Raw genomic sequence first — 24,153 nt, forward strand, 5'->3', positions numbered from 1 at the left:
AAAAGCTGTTGAGTTATGCCAAAATGTATATTTTAAAGGTACCTTGACTTCAAAATTTGGATATAAGGATATGTTACTTTGGAAAGGAGTCTCTGCTTTTGTTCCCACAGAAAGCCAAAGGCTATGGATTTGTTCAAGATTAAAATACATCAGGTTTGACCAGCCAAGACCCCCTGAAAGATCTCTGATGACACCATGGCCCAGATGATCCAACATCCAGAATGGTTTGAAGGCATCTGGTTCAGACGATACAGCCTCATGGACTATTCCATAATTCTAAAATTTTCTTTGTTTCCCCATAAGATACAGCGCCCCCTTCCAGCAGGAAGTAGTAAGAGAAGCTACGCCCAAATTCCCAAATTATATGTAATTTTACTTTGTTAAGGTTAATACCTTCCTTTTTGAAAAAAAAAAAAGGGGAAGTGCTGTGGGATGTATGGCAAATGTGTTGCTAATTAATCAATAAAACACTGATTGGCCGTTGGCTAGGCAGGAAGTATAGGCGGGGCAAGGAGGAGAATAAAGCTGGGAAGTGGAAGGCTGAGTCAGAGAGACACTGCCAGCCGCCATGATGAGAAACAGCTTGTGAAGATGCCGGTAAGCCACGAGCCATGTGGCAAGATATAGATTAAAGGAAATGGATTAATTTAAGCTATAAGAACAGTTAGCAAGAAGCCTGCCACGGCCATACAGTTTGAAAGCAACATAAGTCTCTGTGTTTACTTGGTCGGGTCTGAGAGGCTGTGGGACTGGCAGGTGAAAGAGATTTGCCCTGACTGTGGGCCAGGCAGGAAAACTCTAGCTACATTTGTCTTCTATTTTTCTGTGTCATGCCATCTGCTGTCATTGTGTAGGGCAGCCTTTCATTACTATAGTAGAGTGCCTGAGATAACCAAGTTATAAAGAGTAAAGGTTTATTTTGGCTCACGGTTTCAGTCCATGATTACTTGGCTGTGTTGTTTTGGGACAAATGGCAAGGCAGTTCACCACAGCAGGTAGTGTATGTTGGAACAAGCTGTCCATCTCATTGTTTCCAGGAAGCTGGGAGGCTGGAGGAGGAAGAGACTAGGTTTCCATAATCCTCTTTGACAAGCACATCCCAAGTGACCCAGCTTTCTCCTACTAAACCTCACCTCCCCATTGCTCCATAGGCTGGAGACCCACCCTTTAATGCACAGGCCTTTGGGGGACACTAATTCAAACCATAACAATCATTATTGGCAAATATTACCTGAAGTTCGTATGGCCAAGAGTCTGTCGACACTCTGCATGAGATAGAAGGGGTGAGGCATAAATATCTGTTGAACTTCATGATGATGAGGTTGCATTTACAACTGGGTTTTCTGGAGCTTTCTTCAATGAAACAATTTTCTAGAGCTTCTTTCTGTAGCCCCATTTGAATCTGCTGTATTTCCAGTCTGGGCACGTTCATCTGTTATTCACTCATGGCCAGTAAAATACAGCAGTTGGGGCCTGAGGAGGTGGCTTGGTTGCAAAGGTGATTGATACATGAGCATGAGGACCTACGTTCAATCCTTAGGACTCGTTTAAAAAGTCTAGCATGGTGGTGTACACTTGTAATCTCAGTGCTGGGGGGATGGAGACAGGCAGGTCCTTTGAGTATCATTTATCAATGAGCCTAAGCTAATCAGTGACCCCCTAGATCCCTGTGAGAGTACTAGTATCAAAACAACAAAATAACAACAGCTTTTGAAGAATGATTCCAGAGCTGCACACACACACACACACACACACACACACACACACTCGAACAGGTTTTCCATGGAATAAAGCAGATCTGGATAGAAATTCCATCCCTCTTGCTTATTGGCTTTGCCAGTATTGGTAATTATCTACAACCTTTACCAGATTTTTTTGGCAAGAGGTAAATTTTCTTCTCTGGAAAGTCCCCAGTACACATGTGAACCACTAGTGCCGGGAGTTTCATACTGGCTTCTACTGCATGGATTATGGCTCAGGGAGCGTAGGCACAGGTAGAAACAGGCGCATAAACAGGTAGCTTTTGCGTTACAGCTGGCGTTTCTTCTTGTGTGAGTGACTCACTGGAATTTCAAGGGTGGAATAACCTGGGATATCTGAAGTCCCAGAGGCCAAAACAGGACTTACCAGAGAGGACACCAGACTGTGGAACTCAGTCTCTTCCTGAAGCCCTGGCATACAACAGCTCTGAACAGTGTGGTTACAATGCCCCTTTCCTGACAGACCTGTCACTGTGCAGCTTAATTTATTTCAGTGACAACCTAATGCTACTAAAGATTTTATGAAACTTAAGCTTTTCAAATGTCATTTTTGTTATTCTAGCTAAGACTAGAGAGGAAGGCCTGAGGGTTTTTATTTAAGGAGGAAAAGGAGAGACAGCAGGTCAGGAACTCAACAATTCTCTGCTAGGACAGCTGGTGCCTTGCAGTTGCTGTAGCTGAGAAAGAGAAGCGAGCAAGAAATGGCGGGATTCAGATCTTGGGGTGAATCTGTGAGCTACAAACTGACCTGATGGCTGCATTTTCTGTGCTAGGGTGATAAAGATGGCATGGCCGCTGGTGGTGCTGATCCACATTGGAGCCAAAATCAACCCTTCAACCTCCACACTGCACTTCTCTGAGCCGGCAGCCCAGGGAGCAAGCCTCAGACCCACAGAGCTGCAGTAATTTCGACTGTCGCGCGCCCCCTCGCTCAGTACCCACACACTACTCTGCGTTTCCCCGGGGGAGCTACCCGTGGTGCTGAATTTTTCCCTTTGTCTGTGGGGACCTGGGGCCACAGCGCGTTCAAAAGGCTCAAACGGTCCGCTGCAGGGCCACAACCCTAAGATCCCTGACCAGCGGCAGGCTCAGCATAGCAAAGCCATACTAGACTCTCCATCCCACTCTAGCGACTCTGGTAATTGCAATTGGAGGTCTGCAGGATCTGAAGCTGGCCTGTCTGGTCTTCCTTTCACTCCCTAGTGAACCTAGATTTCTCTATCCCCACATTCTTTCCGGCCCTTTACCTCTTGAAACTGCATCTGGTGGTCCCCACAACTTGGCTCTTCCCACACCTCCTCTGCCCTCCCTTGGGACACGCCCCTCTGGAACAGCTTCTCGGGGGCACTGCGCACTTCCACAATGGAGATCACCCCTGGAGCTTGGGGCCCAGGTTCCTGGCCCCGCCCCCTTTCTGGCTCCATCCCTACTACACACGCTGCCCCCTTTCTCTAAGCACAGAGTTGGACAGCATGCTCCACCCCCATCTTCCATAAAAGGGAGAGCTGGAGTGGGGGAAGAGGTGGAGAGGAGGAGCTCCCAGACCCTTCAAAAGCTGCTGGCCCACTAGGAACTCCTGGATTCGCTAGTAGAAGAGAGCAACCCGAGTGAGTGGCCATCTGGGCTGAGGACCCCCGAGGGATAGCAGGCGTTCTGCTCCTGCCTTTGAGAGCCCTTTCCCGCCAGCCAAGCCTCCTAGCAGGTAGGACCAGCTCTCAGGTCTGCTTTCCTGGACCGCGAGAGCTATCCACGAATAGGAGCTGTTTAAAGCACCTGTGCTAGGTTTATTTTATAGAGCCGGAAGGACAGCATTTATTGCGTTTGATGTTCTGGGGCTAGCTATGCCAAAGAGAGAAGTTAGGTGATGGAGGGAGGGTATATGAGGGGTGGATGAAAGATGGAAAGTGACAACTTTGATTACCTTTGGACAGGTGGCCATGACCTCACTGCCCCCTGGAACCTCTGGGGACCCTGATTTGTTTTCTGGGCTGCCCCCAGCCGGTTCCACTCCAGCCAACCAGAGCGCAGAGACCTCTGAGGGCAACGGGTCGGCCACGGTTCCCCGCGCTGCAGCAGTCACGCCCTTCCAGAGCCTGCAGTTGGTGCACCAGCTGAAGGGGCTGATCGTGATGCTGTACAGCATTGTGGTGGTCGTGGGGCTGGTGGGCAATTGCCTGCTTGTGCTGGTGATCGCGCGCGTGCGCAAGCTGCACAACGTGACCAACTTCCTCATCGGCAATCTGGCTTTGTCCGACGTGCTCATGTGCGCCGCCTGCGTGCCGCTCACGCTGGCCTATGCCTTTGAGCCTCGCGGCTGGGTGTTCGGTGGAGGCCTGTGCCACCTGGTTTTCTTCCTGCAGCCGGTCACTGTCTACGTATCGGTGTTCACACTCACCACAATTGCCTTGGACCGCTACGTCGTTCTGGTGCACCCGCTGCGTCGACGCATCTCACTGAGGCTCAGTGCCTACGCGGTGCTGGGCATCTGGGCGCTATCCGCGGTGCTGGCGCTGCCGGCCGCGGTGCACACCTACCATGTAGAGCTTAAGCCCCACGACGTACGCCTCTGCGAGGAGTTCTGGGGCTCGCAGGAGCGACAGCGGCAGCTCTATGCCTGGGGGCTGCTGTTGGGCACCTATTTGCTCCCCCTGCTGGCCATCCTCCTGTCCTACGTCCGAGTGTCGGTGAAGCTGCGGAATCGCGTGGTTCCTGGAAGTGTGACCCAGAGCCAAGTTGACTGGGACCGAGCGCGTCGTCGCCGCACCTTCTGCCTGCTGGTGGTGGTGGTGGTGGTGTTCGCTGTCTGCTGGCTACCGCTGCACATCTTCAACCTGCTTCGGGACCTGGACCCGCATGCCATCGACCCCTACGCTTTCGGGCTGGTGCAGCTTCTCTGCCACTGGCTCGCCATGAGCTCCGCCTGCTACAACCCCTTCATCTATGCCTGGCTGCACGACAGCTTCCGAGAGGAGCTGCGCAAAATGCTGCTCTCCTGGCCTCGAAAGATTGTGCCCCATGGCCAGAGCATGACGGTCAGCGTGGTCATCTGATGTCACCCTGCCAGACCTGAGCTGGGGAGCTTCATTTTATATCCCTTAGTCCCACATGAGACCTAATTCCCAGCACCAGAGTTAAGCCAACACAGTGAGAAATTCCCAGTCCTCTTGTCTAGCTGTCTGTATGGTTTTTGTGTTTCTGTAAAATGTTAGGTGGGCTTTGGGGTAGAAGAGCTCGGGGAGAGAGAAGCAGATTTATCAGTTCTTCCTCTGACCCCTGAAAGCAAAACACAGCTCTTTCTCTGGGTCCAGAAAAATAATTCAGAAGCAAGTTTTTCTTTTTTTTTTCCTCCACACTTACACTGTGGGTGGGATTTAAATGTGGTGCTGGGGTTGGTGAAGATTTTCAGCTTATCTTTTTAAAAGACCCCAGCTGAGATATAATGACTCATTGTTTTGTCAACCTGAGCTTTGGAGTCTCTATTATTTCAGATAAACATGTATCCCAAATCAATATCTAGTATTTCAACATTTCCTGAATAAGACCTTTACGCTCCAAAAAGATTTTCATTTTAAAACCATTTGAATTTATAGTGCAAATCCAGTTTCAAGTACCTTTCAGGAGGTGTTGCTTTTGTCTCCTTCTAACTCCTCAGCTACTATGGAAAGGATGAAGTAAGCAGGTCAGCTGGTAGAGAGCTTGCCTATCCCCGAGTTCAGTTGCTGCAAAACAGGGTATGACAATGTATGCCTGCAAGCCCAGAACTCAGGAGATGGAGGAAGAAGGGTCAGGAGTTCATGGTCATCCTGGGCTACATAGTGAATTTGAAGACAGCCTGGGCTACATGAGAGGAATTAATCACTGAAGGGATAGGCAAAAGGGGAAAGATGTGATTCCCTTAAGGACATGTGTACCTGTCCATGAGGATAGACATTTTGTGTGTGTGTGTGTGTGTGTGTGTGTGTGTGTGTGTGTGTGTGTGTAGTGTAGTGTTTACCACAAGACAGAAGCTCAAATGTTTGGCTTTGTGAATGTTCAGTGCAAGCTGTGTGGCACAGCATTCTCCTGCAGCCTCTAATTGCTGAATTTCAACAGATCAACAGCTGCCATCTGACTGCTCAGCACCTGCTCCCTGGAGACACTTGCAACATATCAGCCCAGAAGCCAAGGGCTGGAAGATTACTTAAGGATAGCATAGAAAAATAAACTTCCATCCACAAGATGCATAGTTCAAATGCTGATCCCTTTCAGGGTTGTGGGAACAGATGAAAATTGTTGGGCATGAACCTGGGCTGGTGATCAGCACATTAACCTCCCAAGAGTTTTGTTAAAGAGGAATGTGCCTGGGACAAGGGCCTCAATAATGGATGCTGAAACAGTCACTGGGGTGGTGAGAGAAGGAGCTTTTGGAAAGGATACATAGAATCCTGCTATTAACCCAGGCCCTATGAAATGTATGGTAGGAATTAGCGTCTGTAGAAAATCTGTAAGGTTCTAGTGCTTCTCCAGCAAGGTTTCCCCTTATCTTCTATTACTTTTGGAAAGAGACTAGCTCATTTATCAGAGTGCTGTACAAGAGGAGGTGTGCTATTAAAGTGACAATGGTTGAATGACTAGGCTCACACCTACAGCAAGAATATTCGCTACTGGGCTGGGCAGTTCTAGAAGTCGTAAGTAGCTCCTGGGTTACATTCCATAGACTGGGCAAATGATGTTAGGAGAAAAGTTGAAGCAGGTTAAGATGGGAGGTAGTAAGTACCTCTAGCAGTTAACACCTAACTGACTTTGATCTTCATCTAGAGACTAGAGCTTGGAGAACCTATCTGCTAATGATGCAGCTCACCTCCACACGTAATATTACAAACAACGATTGTATTTATTAGGCATCCCAGAGATGGGCTTTTGTGCTTCCTGTTGAGGCTCAAAGCCAGAGCATGCTTTTGATGGGCACTTATGGAGAGAACAGGAAATGGGGGAGAAGTGGGATTGGTTAGGGAGAGGTGTAGTTGATTCTGTTCTTTTTGTTGACATTGCTGGTTCTCAGCCATGGCTGCTCTTAGAATCCCCCAGGGATTTTAGAAATCCAGACCAAACTAAACAAAATACATTGATGCCTAATCCCTGTCAACACCCCTCTCCCCAAAATCTGATTGACTCGAGATGGGGCCTGAGAGTCTGCATTTTTCAAAACACTTCTGGAGACTTTAATGTGCAGCCTAAGTACAGTACCTTAAGGATGGCCATTTTCTAGTGCTGCTCAGAAACGCCTTTGTGAGTCTTCATTTGTACCTACTGAAATTGTTAAGAATCTGCACTTGACAGTGAGTTACACACCACAGTTGAGGAATACTCTGTCAGTCTTCAACAGTGCCTCATCTATCCATTTTAGAGGACAATCTTCATGATTAGAATATTTGGGCATTCATTCAGCAGTTTCTTCAGTCAGTTCCTATGTAGTTGAACTGCATTATAAAGTTACCCATCATGAACTATTCTAAGACTTCGTTGTCAAGGTGATTAAAAAATTAAAATGTTTCTTGATTAGTTTAAGGCCACACCAACTGTGGGAAGAAAGATTGCCACCAGTTTGTCATGCAGTGACTTAAGTTAAAAATTTAAACATTTGTATAGGTTTTCTGGGGAACCTAAAGAGGGTGGTAAGTTAGGCTGTGCTTATAAGTATCTTTGCAAATTGTGAAATTGGCAGCTGAACAACAACAAATTAATTGTTACCTGATGTGACATCTATTTAGAAGTAGTTTGCCAAATTGACTTGCAAAAACATCCCTCAGAGATGGGTTTCAGGGAAATCTGCATAGGCTTATACATAGAAATTGAATTCAATAATTCGCTTTTGGTTAGTATCAAGTGCCTAAGACGAGGAAGCAGGTCTGCTCCTGCAGGAAGTGAATCATGAACAAAGCTGGGAACTGAGCCAGCTTGGAACTCGGCAGCAGCCTTCCTTCCCAATCCATTTTGCAAGCATTGTCAGCAGGCCTCACTTCTGGCATGCGATCAATAGATTTATCTCACCAAATTGACAGAGGAGTATTTCAATATGTGTTGGCAATAGGGACCCAGGAGCAGCAGCCATAGGAGACAGAGAAGTAACAATATTCCAATTGATGTAACCTTTTCGAGCTTCTGCCCTGATGGATGTTCAGGCTGCTCTTTTTACCAGGGCAGCTCATTTTCAGGTTTATTTTCTCTGTGAACTAATCAACCACCTTTGGTTTGTATTCTTGAACATCCAGTAATGTTTTAGATGCAAGGCCAGGAACTGACCTCAAGGGCACCCAGGTAAGAGCATAACTTGATGGGGAGTGGACATAATGTCCATCCCTCACAGAGAGAGGTTAGGAGTGCCTGTGTTCCCCAAGGCATGTCTGTAATGGATTTACAACCACACATTGATTTCTTTACTATATGTGTAAGATGTCTTTGTTGCTGAGTCAGTGTGGAGGTTTCTCAGGCTGGGGCTTGTAGTGTGTTTGACATAATAAATATTACATTGGTTGCACAATCTCCAGCTGTGGGATTAATACATCTATCCAGGGTCACTCCTAGAAAAAACTTAGTGCCCAACCTAGATTTCATCACCTTCACTAATTCCAGAGATGAACTGTTCATGCTGGCTTTTCTGTGACCCTCTGTCCCCAATTTGCATGATGCTAGCATTTTAGCCTATGGTATTAAAGTCTTTCCAAGGGCAGGAGCCTAAATCCACGAGTCCATCAAATAAAAGTAAAGTGGAGTATTTCATGCTGAGTTTCTATGCTGTCATGAATGTAGATAAATATCTAATGGTCAGCATTTTATCAATCTCTCCCACACATAGCTTGGAAAATTCTAAAACCATATAATACATGGGCCAATAAATAAGATGAAGAACATTTTAAAACATTAATGGCAGAGTCATAAGCTATTTTTTGCTGAATATAGATTATCATTTTAAAATGGATTTATGGATGGCTAGTTGTTGCACAAATCCTAGATGGTCTTACCATAAAAAACCCAGAGCCAGATACTGGGGTAAATGCTGAAAGATCAGAGAGACAAAGGAACAAGCCACTAGAGAAATTTTTCACTACTACCAAATCCTCAGGCCAAAAGGAAGGCGAGATCCTGTCTCCATGAATCCTCAGACTGAATGCCTCTGAGTCCTCAGTCAAAAGGCTCTAGTTTCTGTCTCCTCACGCCTTATATGCCTTTCTCCACTCAGCCATTTCACTTCCTTCCTAGTGTTGGGATTAAAGGCATGTGACTCCCAAGTACTGGGATTAAAGGTGTGTGCCACCACTGCCTGGCTGTTTCTCTCCTAGATTGAATCAATCTCATGTAGTCCAGGGTGGCTTTGAACTCACAGAGATCCAGACAGAGCTCTGCCTCTCAAGTGCTAGGATTAAAGGAGTGTGCCACCACTGCCTGGCCTCTGTGTTTAATCTAGTGGCTGGTTCTGTCCTCTGATCTTCAGGCAAACTTTATTTGATACACAATATATCACCACAGCTAGTAAGAAGCTCATCTGGTTAAAAGGTGCTTGCCACCAAGACTGACTATCTGAGTTAAATCCCAGGACTCACATAGTGGAAGGAGAGAACAGTCTCCCTAGTGTTGTCCTCTGACCTCCACACACACTCTGTGGAATGCACACTTCCCCCAATAAATCAATGCACTAAAAATGAATTTATGGGGGTGGATGGAGAGGTGTCTCAGTGGTACTTGCAGCTCTATCATGAAGACCTGAGTTTGGATCCCAGCACCTATGTGGGTTGGCTCACAAAAAGCCTGTAATTTTAGCTCCAGGGATCTGACACTCTCTTCTGGCCTTTGAGAGCATCAGCACACACTCACTGTACACACACTTTCACACTCACACATAAATATAATAAAAAACATTTACAAATGGATTTATGAACCCATTTCCTCTGGTTCCACTCCTCCTGAGCACAAAATAAGCTAGTGTACAGATACTGGGAAAGGAAGGTGTTCAGACTGGATGGGACAGAAGTTAGTAGTGATTCACGAAAAGCCTGGACATTCAAAGTCAGTCTTTGGAGGCAGTAAGCCTCCCGGTAACAACCAAGTACAGACTGGCAGGTTCCTGGACGATTCTCTGCTTTTCAAATTTCCCCCCTTCTCATTTTTATCCTTCTGTTTTGCCATTTGTCCTTGCTGCTGCTCTATTTATCTATAAAATACCTCCTGTCTGAAGTCCCTTCTGTCCTAGGAATAGCAACAAAGTAAGAAAGAAAGGTATACAAAAATAGAGAAGGTAAAAAGCCCAAAGACAAAAGACAGATGTGTTAATTTAAAGTTAAGAAAAGCCGGCAGGAAACAAGCCAAGCTAAAGCTGGGCACTTATAATTAAGAATAAGCCTCTGTGAGTGATTTATTTGGGAGCTGGGTGGTGCCCCCCCCCAAAAAAAGAGTAAATAACAACCAACAACATATAATGGCAGGAAATATAGAGAAAGAGACTGTTTGCTTCATGGTGGATCAGACATGAGGTATACCCTTCAGAGGCTTGCTTCCAGTCACCTATTTCCTCCAGCTAAGCTCTGCCTATTAAAGTTACCATGTGTCCTTTTCTTCAGACCTTGATGCATGTTCACGGAAGAACAGCAGTGAAGCAAGCCTGTGTATTGGTGTCTGAGATGTGGTAAACTATAGGTTTTGGAGACTTGGGCTGAGTAACTACTGATCACTAATGATCTCTGCCAGTGCCCCAGAGGTGTTGTGACTCACATTTTATGTGCTATCAGCTATGTCTCAGCAGAGAGCTGCCAGAAAGTTAATTTCTTTCTTTCTTTTTTAAATGCCCTGAGATATTCATGAAACATGAAGACCATGAATATGGATGAAAGATAGCATAAAGAGACTCCATGTTCACGTACAACTGTCCCAATTACTTTAATTTTTTCTTTTTCTCTTATCATGCTAATTCTTTCAGACAATGAAAATAAGGCTGCTTCCAATCCTCCAGCAGGCAAACAGGGCTCTTATACAGCAGGTCTCAACCTTCCTAAGGCTCTTATGCAGTGTTCTCACCCTTCCTGACCCTGTGACCCTTCGATACAGTTCCTCATATTATGACGACCTCTAACCATAAAGCTGTTTTGTTTCTACCTCATACTGTAATTTTGCTGCTGTTATGAATCATAACATAAACATGTGTTTTCAGGTGGTCCCAGGTGACCCCCGTAAAAGGGTCATTTGACCCCCAAAAGGGTTACAACCACATGTTGAGAACTGCTGCTCTTATGTGAGACAGCTGAGTCCTCTGTGGGTCTGCCAACAAACCTGTGCTCTTTGCAGATGCTTCTCAAGCAAGAATGTCTTACATGAGACAGGATTCACTGCTATCCCCATCTTTTCCTTTGCTTCCTTTTGGCAAACATTTATTACCCACCCCCATCTTTCTAGTGTTGCTATTGGTTATTTCTGCTTGAATGGAAGGAGGGAGGATGTGCTGCTGCTTGAATGAATGACCTACAAAACACACAAATGTGGCAGTCATTTATCAGGCCATTACCACTCAGGTGCTCATTATGGTAATCATCAGGTAATGATGCTCTGGGGTGGCTGCTGAAGCTTGAATAGAAATTAGGTTGTCTGTACTAACAAAAGAAGGATCAAGGTAAAACTGGATCATGTGCCCATCTCTCAAGTTCACAGTTAAGGTAGGGTGTGTGTCTTCATGATCTGTTCATTAAGGGGATTTGGCTTTGAGTTTCTTTAGTAATTCAAGGGTTGAATGTATATCTCTGCACTCATATGTTCCCAGGGATGTGACCAGGTTTGTGGTAGACAAGACAACTTCCTGATACCCACAGCTGGTTGAACAGATCACAGCTGTACAGCAATCAAACTGGTTTGAATTTCATTGCAGGCTACCACTGTAGTCCAAACTACGGATTTCTGTCTGCAGCTCTGGTAGCTGGGCCTTGGACAAGACTCTTTTCCAACATTTTAAAAAAAGTGATTTATTTTTATTTTATGTGCACTGGTATTTTGCCTGTGTGAAGGTGTTAGATCCCCTGGAACTGTGTAGACGGATTTCTAAGTGGTCTTATTAAATAAAGAACACAGAGCCAAATATAGGGGTGAAAGCCTTAGAGATCAGGGAAATAGTGACAGCCACCAACCTTACCTCTCCAGCTCTGCAGCTACCAAAAGGGAGCTACTTCCTGTTTAACCTACGCCTTTATTGCCTTGCTGTTCTGCCCTCTCATTGGCTCTTAGCTCAGCTACCTCACTTCCTTTTCACTGCCTGTCTGTACAGACCTCTAGGTGTCTATGGTTGGTACTGGTATTAAAGGCATGAGTCACCACGATTGACTGTTCCTGGTGTGACCTTGAACACACAGAGACCCTGCCTGCCAAGTGATCAGATTAAGGGCGTGTGCTACCACTGCCTGACTTCTATGTTTACTTAAAAATGGCTGGCCTTTCCCCCCTTGATCTCCAGACATGCTTTATTTATTAACATACAAATAAAATATCAACCACATTTCAGCACAAATAAAATATCACCACAGAACTGTCATTACAGACAATTATGAGCTGCCATGTAAGTGCTGGGAATTGAACCCGGGTCTGCAAGAGCAGCCAGTGCTGTTCACATGTGAGCCACTTCTCCAGACCCTCTTTTCCAACATGATGTTTTGATCTACAAAGTTCACACTTGAGAATCACACAATTCAGTCACACACACACACATACACACTCATCCCTAAAGAAACCATAATAATTCTTAATGGCTTTTCTCTTGCTGTGTTAGAATACTCTGATAAAAAGCAACTTAGGGGAGGAAAGTATTTGTTTTATCTTATATTTCTGAGTCACAGACCATCGTTGAAGGAAGTCATGGCAGGATCTCAAGGCAGGAATCTGAAGGTGGGGCTGCAGGCTATGCCATACAGCATTCCCTCTAACGAGGAAAATCGTTCATAGCCAAGAAAGTCCAGCAGCAATCATAGGGGATGCTTCTTGAGGCTTGCTTGTTCACAGACTCATGCTTAGCTAGCTTTCTAAAATATAACCCAGGACCATCTTCTCAGAGAATGGTGTTACCCACAGGGGAATGGACCTTCCTATAACAATTAACAGTCAAGACAATACCCCATAGACATGCCTAGTGATCACTCTGGTTTGGGAAATTCCTCAATTGGGACTCCTTTCTCAGGTGACTTCAGGCTGCATCAAAGTTGACAGTTAAAATCAACTAGGACATTATGTTTCAAGTATGTTTATTATTTTGTGTTGGGCTATAATCATAGGTATCCTAGGTTACATAAGGGCCTCAGGGTGGGCATGCCTGCCAGAGATCTTCCTTCCTATTGGCTACTTTAGCTACAACATTAAACCTCTTTATCCAGTGAGTGAGAAGTCCTGAAAAGCACTCCAAGTCCAAGATCTCAGGCGGACTCCAAGGGAACATCTGGTCTAACTCCTTATGCAGTAGATTAGGAGGTAAGGCTCAGGAAGGAGGCTTGTCCCAGGGCACACAGCTCATGCCAGTCCAGGAGCAATGATTTTTGCTTCAGTTCTTTCTTATACTGCTTTTCTGATTTTATAAATCATTAATCTTATGTTAAAAAACTAATGAATACATAAAAGTTTAAGGAAGACACAGAACTCCAACTTCACAGTAAAGTTTTTGTGAGTTCCGGTAAGACCAGGCTCATCTCAGATGCCATGAGGAATAAAGTAGCTGACGAGAAGGGAATGGCTGGCAGAGAGTTGAACAGCAAATGCCTGCTGGCTGGTAGGTTTTCAGGTAGGCGTGCACGCACGCATGCACGCACGCACGCACACACGAGAGAGAGAGAGAGAGAGAGAGAGAGAGAGAGAGAGAGAGAGAGAGAGAGAGAGAGAGAGCGCAGGTAAGCAGGTCAGAGGATTCGTCTCCAGGGAAAACTTTATAGCAAGGTTGTTGGCTTGTATCCTATGACCTGTGGGATTCTGGGAGAGGAGAGAGAACAGACACTGGGGTAACTCATATATGTTAACCTGCTAAACAAGAGTTGTATTTGGGGTTTCCTGTTATTTCACCTTAACTTATAGTAACATTTAAGAGATGGGAGGTACTCTGTGTTCAATGCAAAGAAACTTAAGTGCAAAGAGGTGAGCTTATCCCACCAGAGAATTCCAGTGATGCACTTGCAATAGGTGCTGTTGGGGTGCAGTATTATGGAAGGAATGGATGTTTTCATCCACTCCCTGTTCCTAGATCAGGCTTAAATGACAGAAAGGGGATGTGCAACAGAGCTGGACTTATTCCTGAACTGTGGACCTGTGTTCAGATCCTCTGAGGTTTGGTCAGAGTTTTCCTGACTGTCCTTGCAACCCAGGGAAATTGTTGTGCTGCAGAGACAGAGCTGGTATCCCATCTTCTGTACTTCTCAGAGAGCCCAGCCAGCTTCAGAAACTCAAAGAGGATGAATGTGTAAATGGATGAGGGAGTAAGTTCAGGAAGAGATGAGACATCCTTCTCTCTGTCTTGGGGTTGTTCTAGAAATGTTTGTGTTTGGGGCTTCCCATTTACCCTTCCTGGTGGCATGCTCACTGTCTTTGGGGGTGATGAGCTTTTCTTTCTTTCTTTCTTTCTTTCTTTCTTTCTTTCTTTCTTTCTTTCTTTCTTTCTTTCTTTCTCTCTCTCTCTCTCTCTCTCTCTCTCTCTCTCTCTCTCTCTCTTTCTTCCTTCCTTCCTTCCTTCCTTCCTCTCTCCCTCCCTCTCTTTCTTTCTTTCTTTCTTTCTTTCTTTCTTTCTTTCTTTCTTTCTTTCTGTTGTGAGCCTAGCCTTTAATGACTGAGCTATCCCTCCAGCCTGGTAATGAGCTTTTCTTGCATGGGACAAGTTTCATGGTAACCCAAATAGGTTCCCAGTTATGGAATAAAATCCTGGCCAAGGAAACAAATCTAGGTCGGCCTGCTTTGGACTCTGTTATGCAGGAATCTCATAGTCTTGGACAAGGTTATCAATGTGTATTGGATATGCTCTTTTCAGACTCTTTCATTCTGTTGAAATGGTCAGAGGCTACACGTCACATACCAAGGCCATGCCAATATTTGATGCAAATATACCAACACAGTACTGGTCATAGAAACCTCTGCATGCTTGGCTATCTCCCTCCCATGTTCTGATGCCTTCTCCCAGCATCCATGTCAGTTTTTTTTTCCTGTGACCTAGACTAGTGAATAAAATGGAGATGATGGGTTATTACAATCTCTGCATCTTTTGAATTTTTAAAGGTGATGCTGTTTTATGTGGTTCTCCCTGAAATACAATATTATGTCTGATTTGCTGCTTTGGTCAGGAGAGGCTCTTCTAGAGTGTTTCAAACATCCTTCTTTATTCTGATAGCTTTTATCCCACAGGCTATTAAACCAGTGCAGATGTTGTACTGAAAGGACCAAGCAGATGCCATATCAGGTTGCTCAGTCTTCTCTCAGAGATCAGGCCCCAATTTCAGTTTCCTGAAATTTAAGCAAGCAGTTCTGGGAGGGCCATGACATAGTCCTTGCAGTAGCTCCCTTTCTGCACATACTCTGACTGCTCAAGGTTCAGCCAGTTGTTTACTATCTGGGACACCTCACCAACTTAGAGCTACATGCATTGGTCAATGTGAACATGCTAGGCCAACCAGCCTCCATGGCAGCTCAAGGACAAAGCCTGGGACTTGTCCAGGCCTGCCCAAAAATGGTAACTGTAACCCCCAACAAGTAAATTCAAAGATAACATACCCTCACCCAATCATATGACACAAAGGCTTGTATCACCCTGCTTGTGGTTTTTCCCTTTAAAAACCCCTCACCTTGAGAGCTCAGGGCCATCCTCCTTCACCCACTCTGCCCAGGCTTGCTTGTTATCAATAAACCCCTGTGTTTTTCATTGGGTATTGGCTCTGTGGTGGTCTGGCTCGGAGGTCTTGAGACACGGGCACAACAGTACTATCAACTGAGTTCATTCTAATTATTTGGGGACCACAAAATGGATACCAGGTAAGACCATGGAACCAATGAGCCAATTGTGAGTTGAATGTGGCCAGGACTTTATTATCTGGCTACTATAAATCTCAATGTAATAGTCAAGTGTGGTGATATTTTGTTTGTACACTAACAAATAAAGCTTGCCTGAAGAGGAGCAAGTCATTAGTTAACCATAGAGGTCTGGAGGTCTATAGATACAGGAGGTAGGAAGTGATATGGCTGGGTAGATAGAGGAATATAAGGCGGGCAGAGACAGGAGCTCAGCCCCTTAGGTCTGAGGAGTTATAGAGGAAAGAGATGACTTTCAATGCTCCTTTATTTCTCTGATCTTTCAGCATTTACCCCAATATCTGACTCTGGGTTTTTATTATTAAGACCAATTAGAATTCACACTACAGTCAAGAGCTTGATGACTGTGATAACTGATGTCCTAGCTAAAGTTTCTGTTGTTGTGATGAAACATCATGACCAAAATCAGCTTGGGAGGAAAGTGTCTATTTACTACTCATAGTTCATCATTGAAGGCAGTCAGGGCAAGAACTCAAACAGGGCAGGAACCTGAAGGCAGGAGCTGATGTAGAGGCTGTGGGAAAGTGCTGCTTCCTGGCTTGCTCAGCCTGCTTTCTTATAGGATTCAGGACCACCCCTAGTGTCACCAGGGGTGGCACCACTCACAATGGGCTGGACACTCCCATATCAGTCACTAATTAAGAAAAAGCCGTACAGGAGACATTTTCTCAACTGAGGTTCCTTCCTCTCACATGAATCTAGTTTGTGTCAAGTTTACATAAAAACTAGCCAGCACAGTTGATTTTGATCTTTTCTTGTTTGAATTAAGAAACTCTTAGGTCATCAGTGAGTCTCATCTCTGTGTTAGGGAGGGCACATCCAGGGAACATTGACTGATAGAAAAGGCCTGACCTTTATGTAGGTGACACCAGACTGAATATAAAGGGACTAATAAGGAAGATGCTTGGGTCCCAGCATTCCTTTTCCTCTGTCTCCTGTTCCATTGAGATGTAGGCAAACAGCCTTAGGCACAGGCAGGAGTTGGCTGTAGTTACACGCCTTTCCTGCCATGGTGAACTGTATCTCCTGAAGTGTGAGCCAAAATAATCCTCTTGTCTCTTAAATTACTTACGTTGGGTATTTTGTCATAGCAACAACAACAACAACAACAACAAAAGCAGTGACTTTTACAAGTAAGTCCTGGATTTGGATCTCAGCTTGCTCTACTTTTTGGCCACAGATCAGAGACCTACATTCCCAGGTAGACCCTCTGGCTTGGCATAATGGCTTTAAATTGTCAACTTCTGGATTTAAAAAAATTAAAATGTTTTATTTTGTTTAAAATTACATCTATCCGTGTGTGTGTGTGTGTGTGTGTGTGTGTGTGTGTGTGTGTGTGTGTGTGTCTGTGTGTGTGTGTCTCTGTGTGTGTGTGTGTGTGTGTGGCGGGGAGGTTTCACGTGAGTGTAGGTACCTATGAAGGCCAGAAGAGGGCATCAGATCACCGTGAGCCACCTGATATGGGTACTAGAAACCAAACCTGGGACTTCTACAAGAGTAGCAAGTGCTCTTCACATTGAGCCATCCCTGCAGCCCTTCTGGAGTTTTGTTTGGTTTTTCAAGACAGGGTTTCTCTGTGTAGTTTTGGTGCTTGTCCTGAATCTCGTTCTGTAGACCAGGGTGGCCTCGAACTCACAGAAATCCGCCTGGCTCTGCCTCCTGAGTGCTGGGATTAAAGACATGCACCACCACTCCCTGGCCGGATTCTTTTTCTAAAGCAGCCATCAAGGTCAGCCAAGTTGGCAGCTTTCCAGTGGCATTGGTACCATTTCCTCCTTATTTCTGAAGCACTTGTACCACTAGGGTTGGTTTGCCTCTTGGATCTACTTTACACTCCAGGGCCAGCAAAGAAGTGTTTATGAGCTATACTGTTAGCTGTGCCTGGAGTTATCTGAGTACCGTCTGAGAGCCATGGGAGTCTGCCTCAGCATTTGCTTTCTTGGACTTTTCTTGGCTCCCATGGTTCAAAGTTGTGCTACTCAGAGAGCAAACTGAAGGTTAGTCTAGGGGTGTGTCAAAGAAAGTGTACCTGGTTCAACAAATACTGAAGGAAGCAGATGAATGGGGGTGGAGAGGACTGAGTGTTGAGAGGAGGTAGCTTCGATCCACACCTACTGAGGCTCCAGGCCAGTCTGGTGGGAAATGTAACAACATGTACCGTTTTTAAAAATCAAACCATTAAGTAAAACACAGCTCCATTTAAAAAGGTTATAAGGAAGCCAGTTGGCAGAAATTCAAATTCCTCTAGGGCCATCACTTCTTCAAATGAACATATATGCTTAGGTTTCATTTCTCCATAGGAACTCTGCCACTATGCATTAGACAGTCATGTAAGAAGAGGAGGCCAAGATCTGATGGCCCAAAGTGGGGCACAGAATCATTTTACACAGCCTTCTGAATTAGTAAAACTTTCTAATTTGTCAGAATACTTTGGATTGTGTGATCATACTCTTAAGATCCTGGGATGAGCCTTTAGATTTGTCCTGAGCCAGCTCTTTATTTCCTGACACCAGTTTCAGTCACTTGAAGCAGATTGTCTCTAGAAGGAACAGGTCTGTGCAGGAACTAACTTTCCCTCTAGCTGCTGTGGGCCTCAAAGGAGTCCGACAGCCGATACTGTCTCCAGGAAACAGTCCTTTTCTCTGATTGTGGATCTGGGTGCCATCTCAATTGTCTTCCCATCTCAACTAATGTAATCAAAATCCACAGACATGCCCACAGGCCAACCTGATTAAGAAAATTCCTCATTGATTCTCTTCCCACATGATTCTAGATTTTTGTCAAGTTGACAAAATCAACCCTCAAGATATTTTGCCTAGGGGTTGGGGATTTAGCTCAGTGGTAGAGCGCTTGCTTAGCAAGCGCAAGGCCCTGGGTTCGGTCCTCAGCTCTGGAAAAAAAAAAAGATGTTTTGCCTAAACAACTCCCTTTTTTTGTGCTATTATGAGTAGTGTTTAATTTTAATATATATCTATATTTTGTTGCTTACATATATAATTATAATTGATTTGTGATTATCTTCTATCTGTTAGTTTTGAGACCCACTCAGTTCTCAGAGGTTTTAGTAGGGTTATTTCTGTGGTAGTCTACACTGATAATCGTGTCATTTGCATTTGTAGATGGTTTGAATTCTTCTGTTTTGGTCTATGTGAATTTTCTTACGCCTTATTTCCCTTTTGAATTTCTATCCCAATACTGAATAAAATTCTAAGACTGAACATCCTAGCCTTGTTCCCTAATGTCAGATGTGACTTCTCTGCAGATGTTCTCCATCAAGTTCAAGAACTTCCCTCTGTTCTTACCTTTCATAAGAACGTCTTAGTTACTTTTCTACTGCTGTGATAAAACACCATAAGCAAAACAATTTATAAAGAAAACACTGAATTTGGGCTACAGTTTCAGAGGGGTAGGGCCTATGAGGGAAAGTACAATGGTTTTTGCCAACTTGATATAAACTAGTCACCTGGGAAGAGGGAACACCAATTAAGGAATTGCTCCCATCAGATTTGCCTGTAGGGATGTCAATAGAGGGATTTTCTTGATTAGTGGTTGATGTGGGAGGGCCCAGACCATGTGGGCAGTACCACCCCTGTGCATGTGGGTCTGGGTTGTATCAGAAGGGCAGCTGAGCAAGCCAGAGGAATCAATGCAGCAAACAGTGCTCCTCTGTGGTTTCTTTCTGAAGCTTTTCCTTGAGTTCCTGCTTTGGCTTCCCTCAGTGATGAACTGTGTACTGTCAGCTAAAGTAAATCCTTTCCTCTGCCCAAGTTGGTTTGGTCAGTGTGTTATCACAGCAACAAAAGGCAAAGTAGGAGAGAAATTGGTATTCAGAAATTGGAATGTGGTATTTTACTGTGATAGAACTGAACATGCTGTTTGGGGAGGATTGTGAAAGGATTTTTGGAGCTTTGAACTAGAAAAGCCTTTGAGTGCTCAGAACTTAATGAGCTAGTCTCTAGAAGCTTGGAAGATAAAAATGTTGGGAAAAATGTAGATTATGGAGGTTTGGCTTATGAAGTTTCAGAGGGAAGTTTGAGAGTCCTTCACTGAGACTCTATTGGGGCTGTTCATATGGTATTTTGTAATCAGAATCTGTGGTTTTGGTAAATGGGGCCTGAAGAATCAGCTGCGATTAACAAGAGACCAACACCACTGAAGGCAAACCTTTGTTTTACTAGGAAAATTAATGCTGGTTTGCTGGGGCTGAAAAACCAGCTGTGATTAATAAGAGACCAGAATCACTGAGGCAACATTTTCTCAGGGTCAGCACACAGAAACTGTGGTCCAGTGGTGGGAGTGGGGGAGGCTGTGTCTTCAACTGGAAGGCAAACTTGATAACGTGTAAGAGTCCCCCACATGGTGCTGGTTTTGAAGGCATGAAGGGGCCGTAGAAAGCAGTTGAGGTTTGACCAGGAGGGGCTGTTGGTGAGGTACAGCCTTTGTTGTATTGGTGACCTCAGGGTTAAAGAGATTACGGAGAGAAACTGAGGCTTGGCACCATGGGAATCCAGGAAAAGCCACTGGCAAAGGTGAAGTGTCAGTTGCAGTGAAAGCCACAGGATGTAGAGTATACCAGGACCATGGGACGTATGCCAAAGACAGTGACAGATGTGGAGTAGAGATGGCCCAAGACCACTGGGCAAGCTGTATGTGTTTTGGATGGTAAAGCTGAAGGGGCAGCACCACCCAAATCCTTTGGAGCCTAGAAGATCATGAATAAGTCTCAGACATCAGAATCTGAGCTTTTTACACTGGTAGATTTTGATTTTGCTTTGATCCAATTATAACTGTGCCCTGGTTCTTCTCTCTTGGAATAAGAAAATATCTAACATGTTTTTGACTTTATAGGAACCCTCAGTTGAGACATTGTATATTTTTTAAAACTTTAAACTTTTACAGTGTTTGAATTTTTTAAAGACAATGAGACTTTTAAAGTTATACTGTATTTTATATTGTGATATTAACATGAGATCTTGGGGATCAACAAGAAAGAAAGAAATAGTTATAATTTAATAGTGATGTATTTGTGTGTCAAATTGACAAGTGGTCTATTGTGTTGGTTATTTTTTGTCAAGTTGACACAAATTAGAGTCACATGGTAAAAGGGAACCTCACTTAAGGAATCACCTCCCACAGATTGGCCTGTGGGGAGGTCTGCGAGACATTTTATTGATTAATGATTGATGTGGGAGGGCCCAGCCCACTGTGGGTGGTGCTATACCTGAGAAGGTGGTCCCAGGTCATATAAGGAAAGTAGCTGAGTAAGCCTGAGGGAGCAAGCAAGTAAGCAGCATTCCTCTGTGCTCACTGCTTGAAGCTCTTGCCTTGACTTCCTGCCTTGTTTTCTCTTAATGATGAACTGCAACATGTAAGCTAAAAAAAAAAAAAAAAAAACCCTTCCCCACACCAAGTTAGTTTTGGTCAGTATTTTATCACAGTAATAAAACATAAGCTAAGACAGAATGTTTTCAGTAAAACTCAGAGTTTGCTAATGTGACTAATCTGGGTAGCCATCTTGCTCTGGGAATCCCCTATCTCAGATTTTCTTATCCAGTGTTTTTCTTTTTATGTGCAAAATGATACGATGATGAGATTATTCTTATCTGTAATAATGAAGTGTATTGATTGGTTTTTAAATATTGAACCAGACTTGCATCCTTGGAACGATTCCTATTTGGCCAAATTTTGCTTCTGTATCAGGGATACTGGTCTCCACATTAAAAAATTAATGGTCTTTGTCTGATTTTGGTATCAAAGTAATACTACAATGAACTGAGAAATGTTAGTTATCTCCTTTTTTAAAGAAGGTTTTATGTAGGGTTGGTATAAACTCTTTAAATACATTGTAGAAGTCTCCAGTGAGACTATTTGGGCAGGGGATTGGGGGCAAGGCTTAAAAAATTGCAAACTAAATCCTTTATAGTGAAGAGCTATAAAGGATTTTATAATAGGTGAATGTGGTAGCTTTTGTTTTGAGCAACCCTATTTCATCCATTTTGTGAAGGTTACATGTAGTGGGTAGCTGTTCCAGCTTTGACCTGGAAGTACCACCCACTTTGAGGCTTCAGTAACTGTCATGCCTACAAGGCGGAGCCAAGGGAGGACCCTGAAGACCGCTTGGTTCCTGGATCCTAGACGCTGGAGGTAGACCGAGCAGAGTTCTCCAGAGAACACTGCTGGACTGCACTACACCTTTCCCAGACTCTGTAACCTACCCCTTCACTTGTAAGTTACCCCACAAAATAAACCTCCCTTTAACTATGTGGAGTTGCCTTAATATCTAAACCAATAGTTACATGTATAGACTATTTCTATATTATCCTTTTGATGTCTGCAGGGTCTGTAGTGATGGATTCTGCTATGTGTCATATCTTCCCTTTGTCAGTCTTGCTAGATGTTTATACATTTTAGTGATCCTCTTCCAAGTACTAGCTCTTTGTATTATTAATTTTTTTACAGTTCTGTTCTTATTTTAACCAATTTTTGCTATAATCTTTATTATTATCTTTATTCTACCCATGTTGGATTATTTTGCTTTCCTTTCATTTTTCGATCCTTGAGATGTAAATTTAGATGATTAATGAAAGGTATTTTCTTTTTTCTAATTTTTGCATTTTATACTGTGAATTTTTCTTCCTTTTTAGTTGACTATGTGTTTTAGATTTTTTTCTTTGAAATTCCCTTTGATTTATAGATCATTTAGAAGCATTTTGTTTGGTTTCTAAGTCTAGATACGTCCTCATTATATATTATAGTTTGATTTTATTGTTGTCAGAGGACACATTCTCTAATGTGCGTTTAAATTTCTTGAGGTTGGTTTAGTGGCCTATCTTGATATATGGTCAAGAGGCATTTGAAAAGAAATAGATTTGCATTTGGGTGAAAGGCTTTGTAAGTGTTCATTTCATCCTGTTGGTTGAAGATGTGTTTTTCTATTTCTTTGCTAATTTTCTGTCTAGGTGTTCTCACAGTTGTTGAGAGGAGGATGTTGAGCTATAACATGCCTGTGGATGTACTTCTTAGACGTGCATAACAGTTTTTTTTTTGTTTGATGCATGCACATTTAGGATTGCTATGTGTTTTTAGAGGAATGACCCTTTTATCAACTTGTAATACCACTTCTGTTTGTGTTAATTGTCTCATCTATGAAATCTATTTTATCTGATATTAATTTAGCCATTCCTACTGTCATTTGATTGATGTTTGTATAATGTATTTTCCTATCCTTCTGCTTTCAACATGATTATATTATAGTTTGAACTAAGCTTATGATATATAATTTCGTGTTTTGGACTGAATGTTTGTGTCCTTTCTCAAACCCATGTGTGAAACTCTTAACTCCCAGTGGGATGGTTTTTATATGACTCTTGGGAAGTGGAACTCTTGTAATGAAATTAGGGATTGTATCAGATACCTTTTTTTTCTTGTAACAAAGTATCTTACAGAAACAACTTAAGGAAGGAAAGTTTTATTTTGGAGCATGGCTTTAGAGGGTACACTCAATCATAGAAGTGAAGGTTTGTCAGAGTTCAAAGCAGCTGGAGTGTGTGACTAAAGCTTTTTACATTTTGGTGGGTCTTTAAGAAGAAAACTAGACATTACTAGCTAGGATCCAAGTCCCAAAGATAATACAAGAGGACCAATTATTCAAACTCATGAGCCTGTGAAGGATATTTTACTTTGTACTTCATAGTTTTATGTCAACTTGACACAAGATAAAGTTATCTGAGAGGAGGGAATACCAATTAAGAAAATGCCTCCATAAGATTAGGCTGCAGGCAAATTTGTAGGGCATTTTCTTAATTAGTAATTGATGGGGGAGGGCCCAGCGCATTGTGGATGCTGCTATCTGGGCTGGTGGTCCTAGGTTCTATAAGAAAGCAGGCTGAGTGAGCCATGGGAAGCAAGCCAGTAATCAGCACCCTTCCATGGCCTCTGCATCAGCTCCTACCTCCAAGTTCTTGTCCTGTTTGAGTTTCTCTTCTGGTTTCCTTCAATGGTAAACTATCATGTAGAAGCATAAGCCAAATAAACCTTTCCTCCACAACTTGATTTTTTGTCATGGTGTTTTGTTGCAGCAATAGAAACCCCAACTAAGTCGTATTAGTAAACTGTAATTTCTACTCCTGGCAGTATGATGCAATGCTGTGGGGTGTTCTGTATGCTAAATGTGTTGCTCTGATTGGTTAATAAATAAAACACTGATTGGCCAGTAGCCAGGCAGGAAGTGTAGGCTAGGTGGGACAAGCAGAGAAGAGAATTCTGGGAACAGGAAGGCTGAGTCAAGAGACGCTGCCAGCCTGCCGCCATGAGTACCAACATGTAAGAAACT

The 24,153-nt window shown here is 43.7% G+C and overlaps 1 protein-coding gene across 1 annotated transcript; it reads left to right on the plus strand.

Moving 5' to 3' along the window:
* The first annotated feature begins 3,697 nt into the window (after positions 1-3,697).
* Positions 3,698-4,912, plus strand: Prlhr (prolactin releasing hormone receptor). Its single transcript, XM_059245781.1, has one exon. The coding sequence runs from the start codon at positions 3,698-3,700 to the stop codon at positions 4,808-4,810; it is 1,113 nt and encodes a 370-aa protein (XP_059101764.1). The 3' UTR covers positions 4,811-4,912.
* Positions 4,913-24,153: the final 19,241 nt, after the last annotated feature.

This window comes from Peromyscus eremicus, chromosome 1 (assembly GCF_949786415.1).
Source record: "Peromyscus eremicus chromosome 1, PerEre_H2_v1, whole genome shotgun sequence".
NCBI lineage: Eukaryota > Metazoa > Chordata > Mammalia > Rodentia > Cricetidae > Peromyscus > Peromyscus eremicus.

What these genes read in the sequence shown, in the direction of transcription:
- Prlhr (XM_059245781.1), top strand. Translation starts at nt 3,698, where the DNA reads ATGACCTCACTGCCCCCTGGAACCTCTGGGGACCCTGATTTGTTTTCT.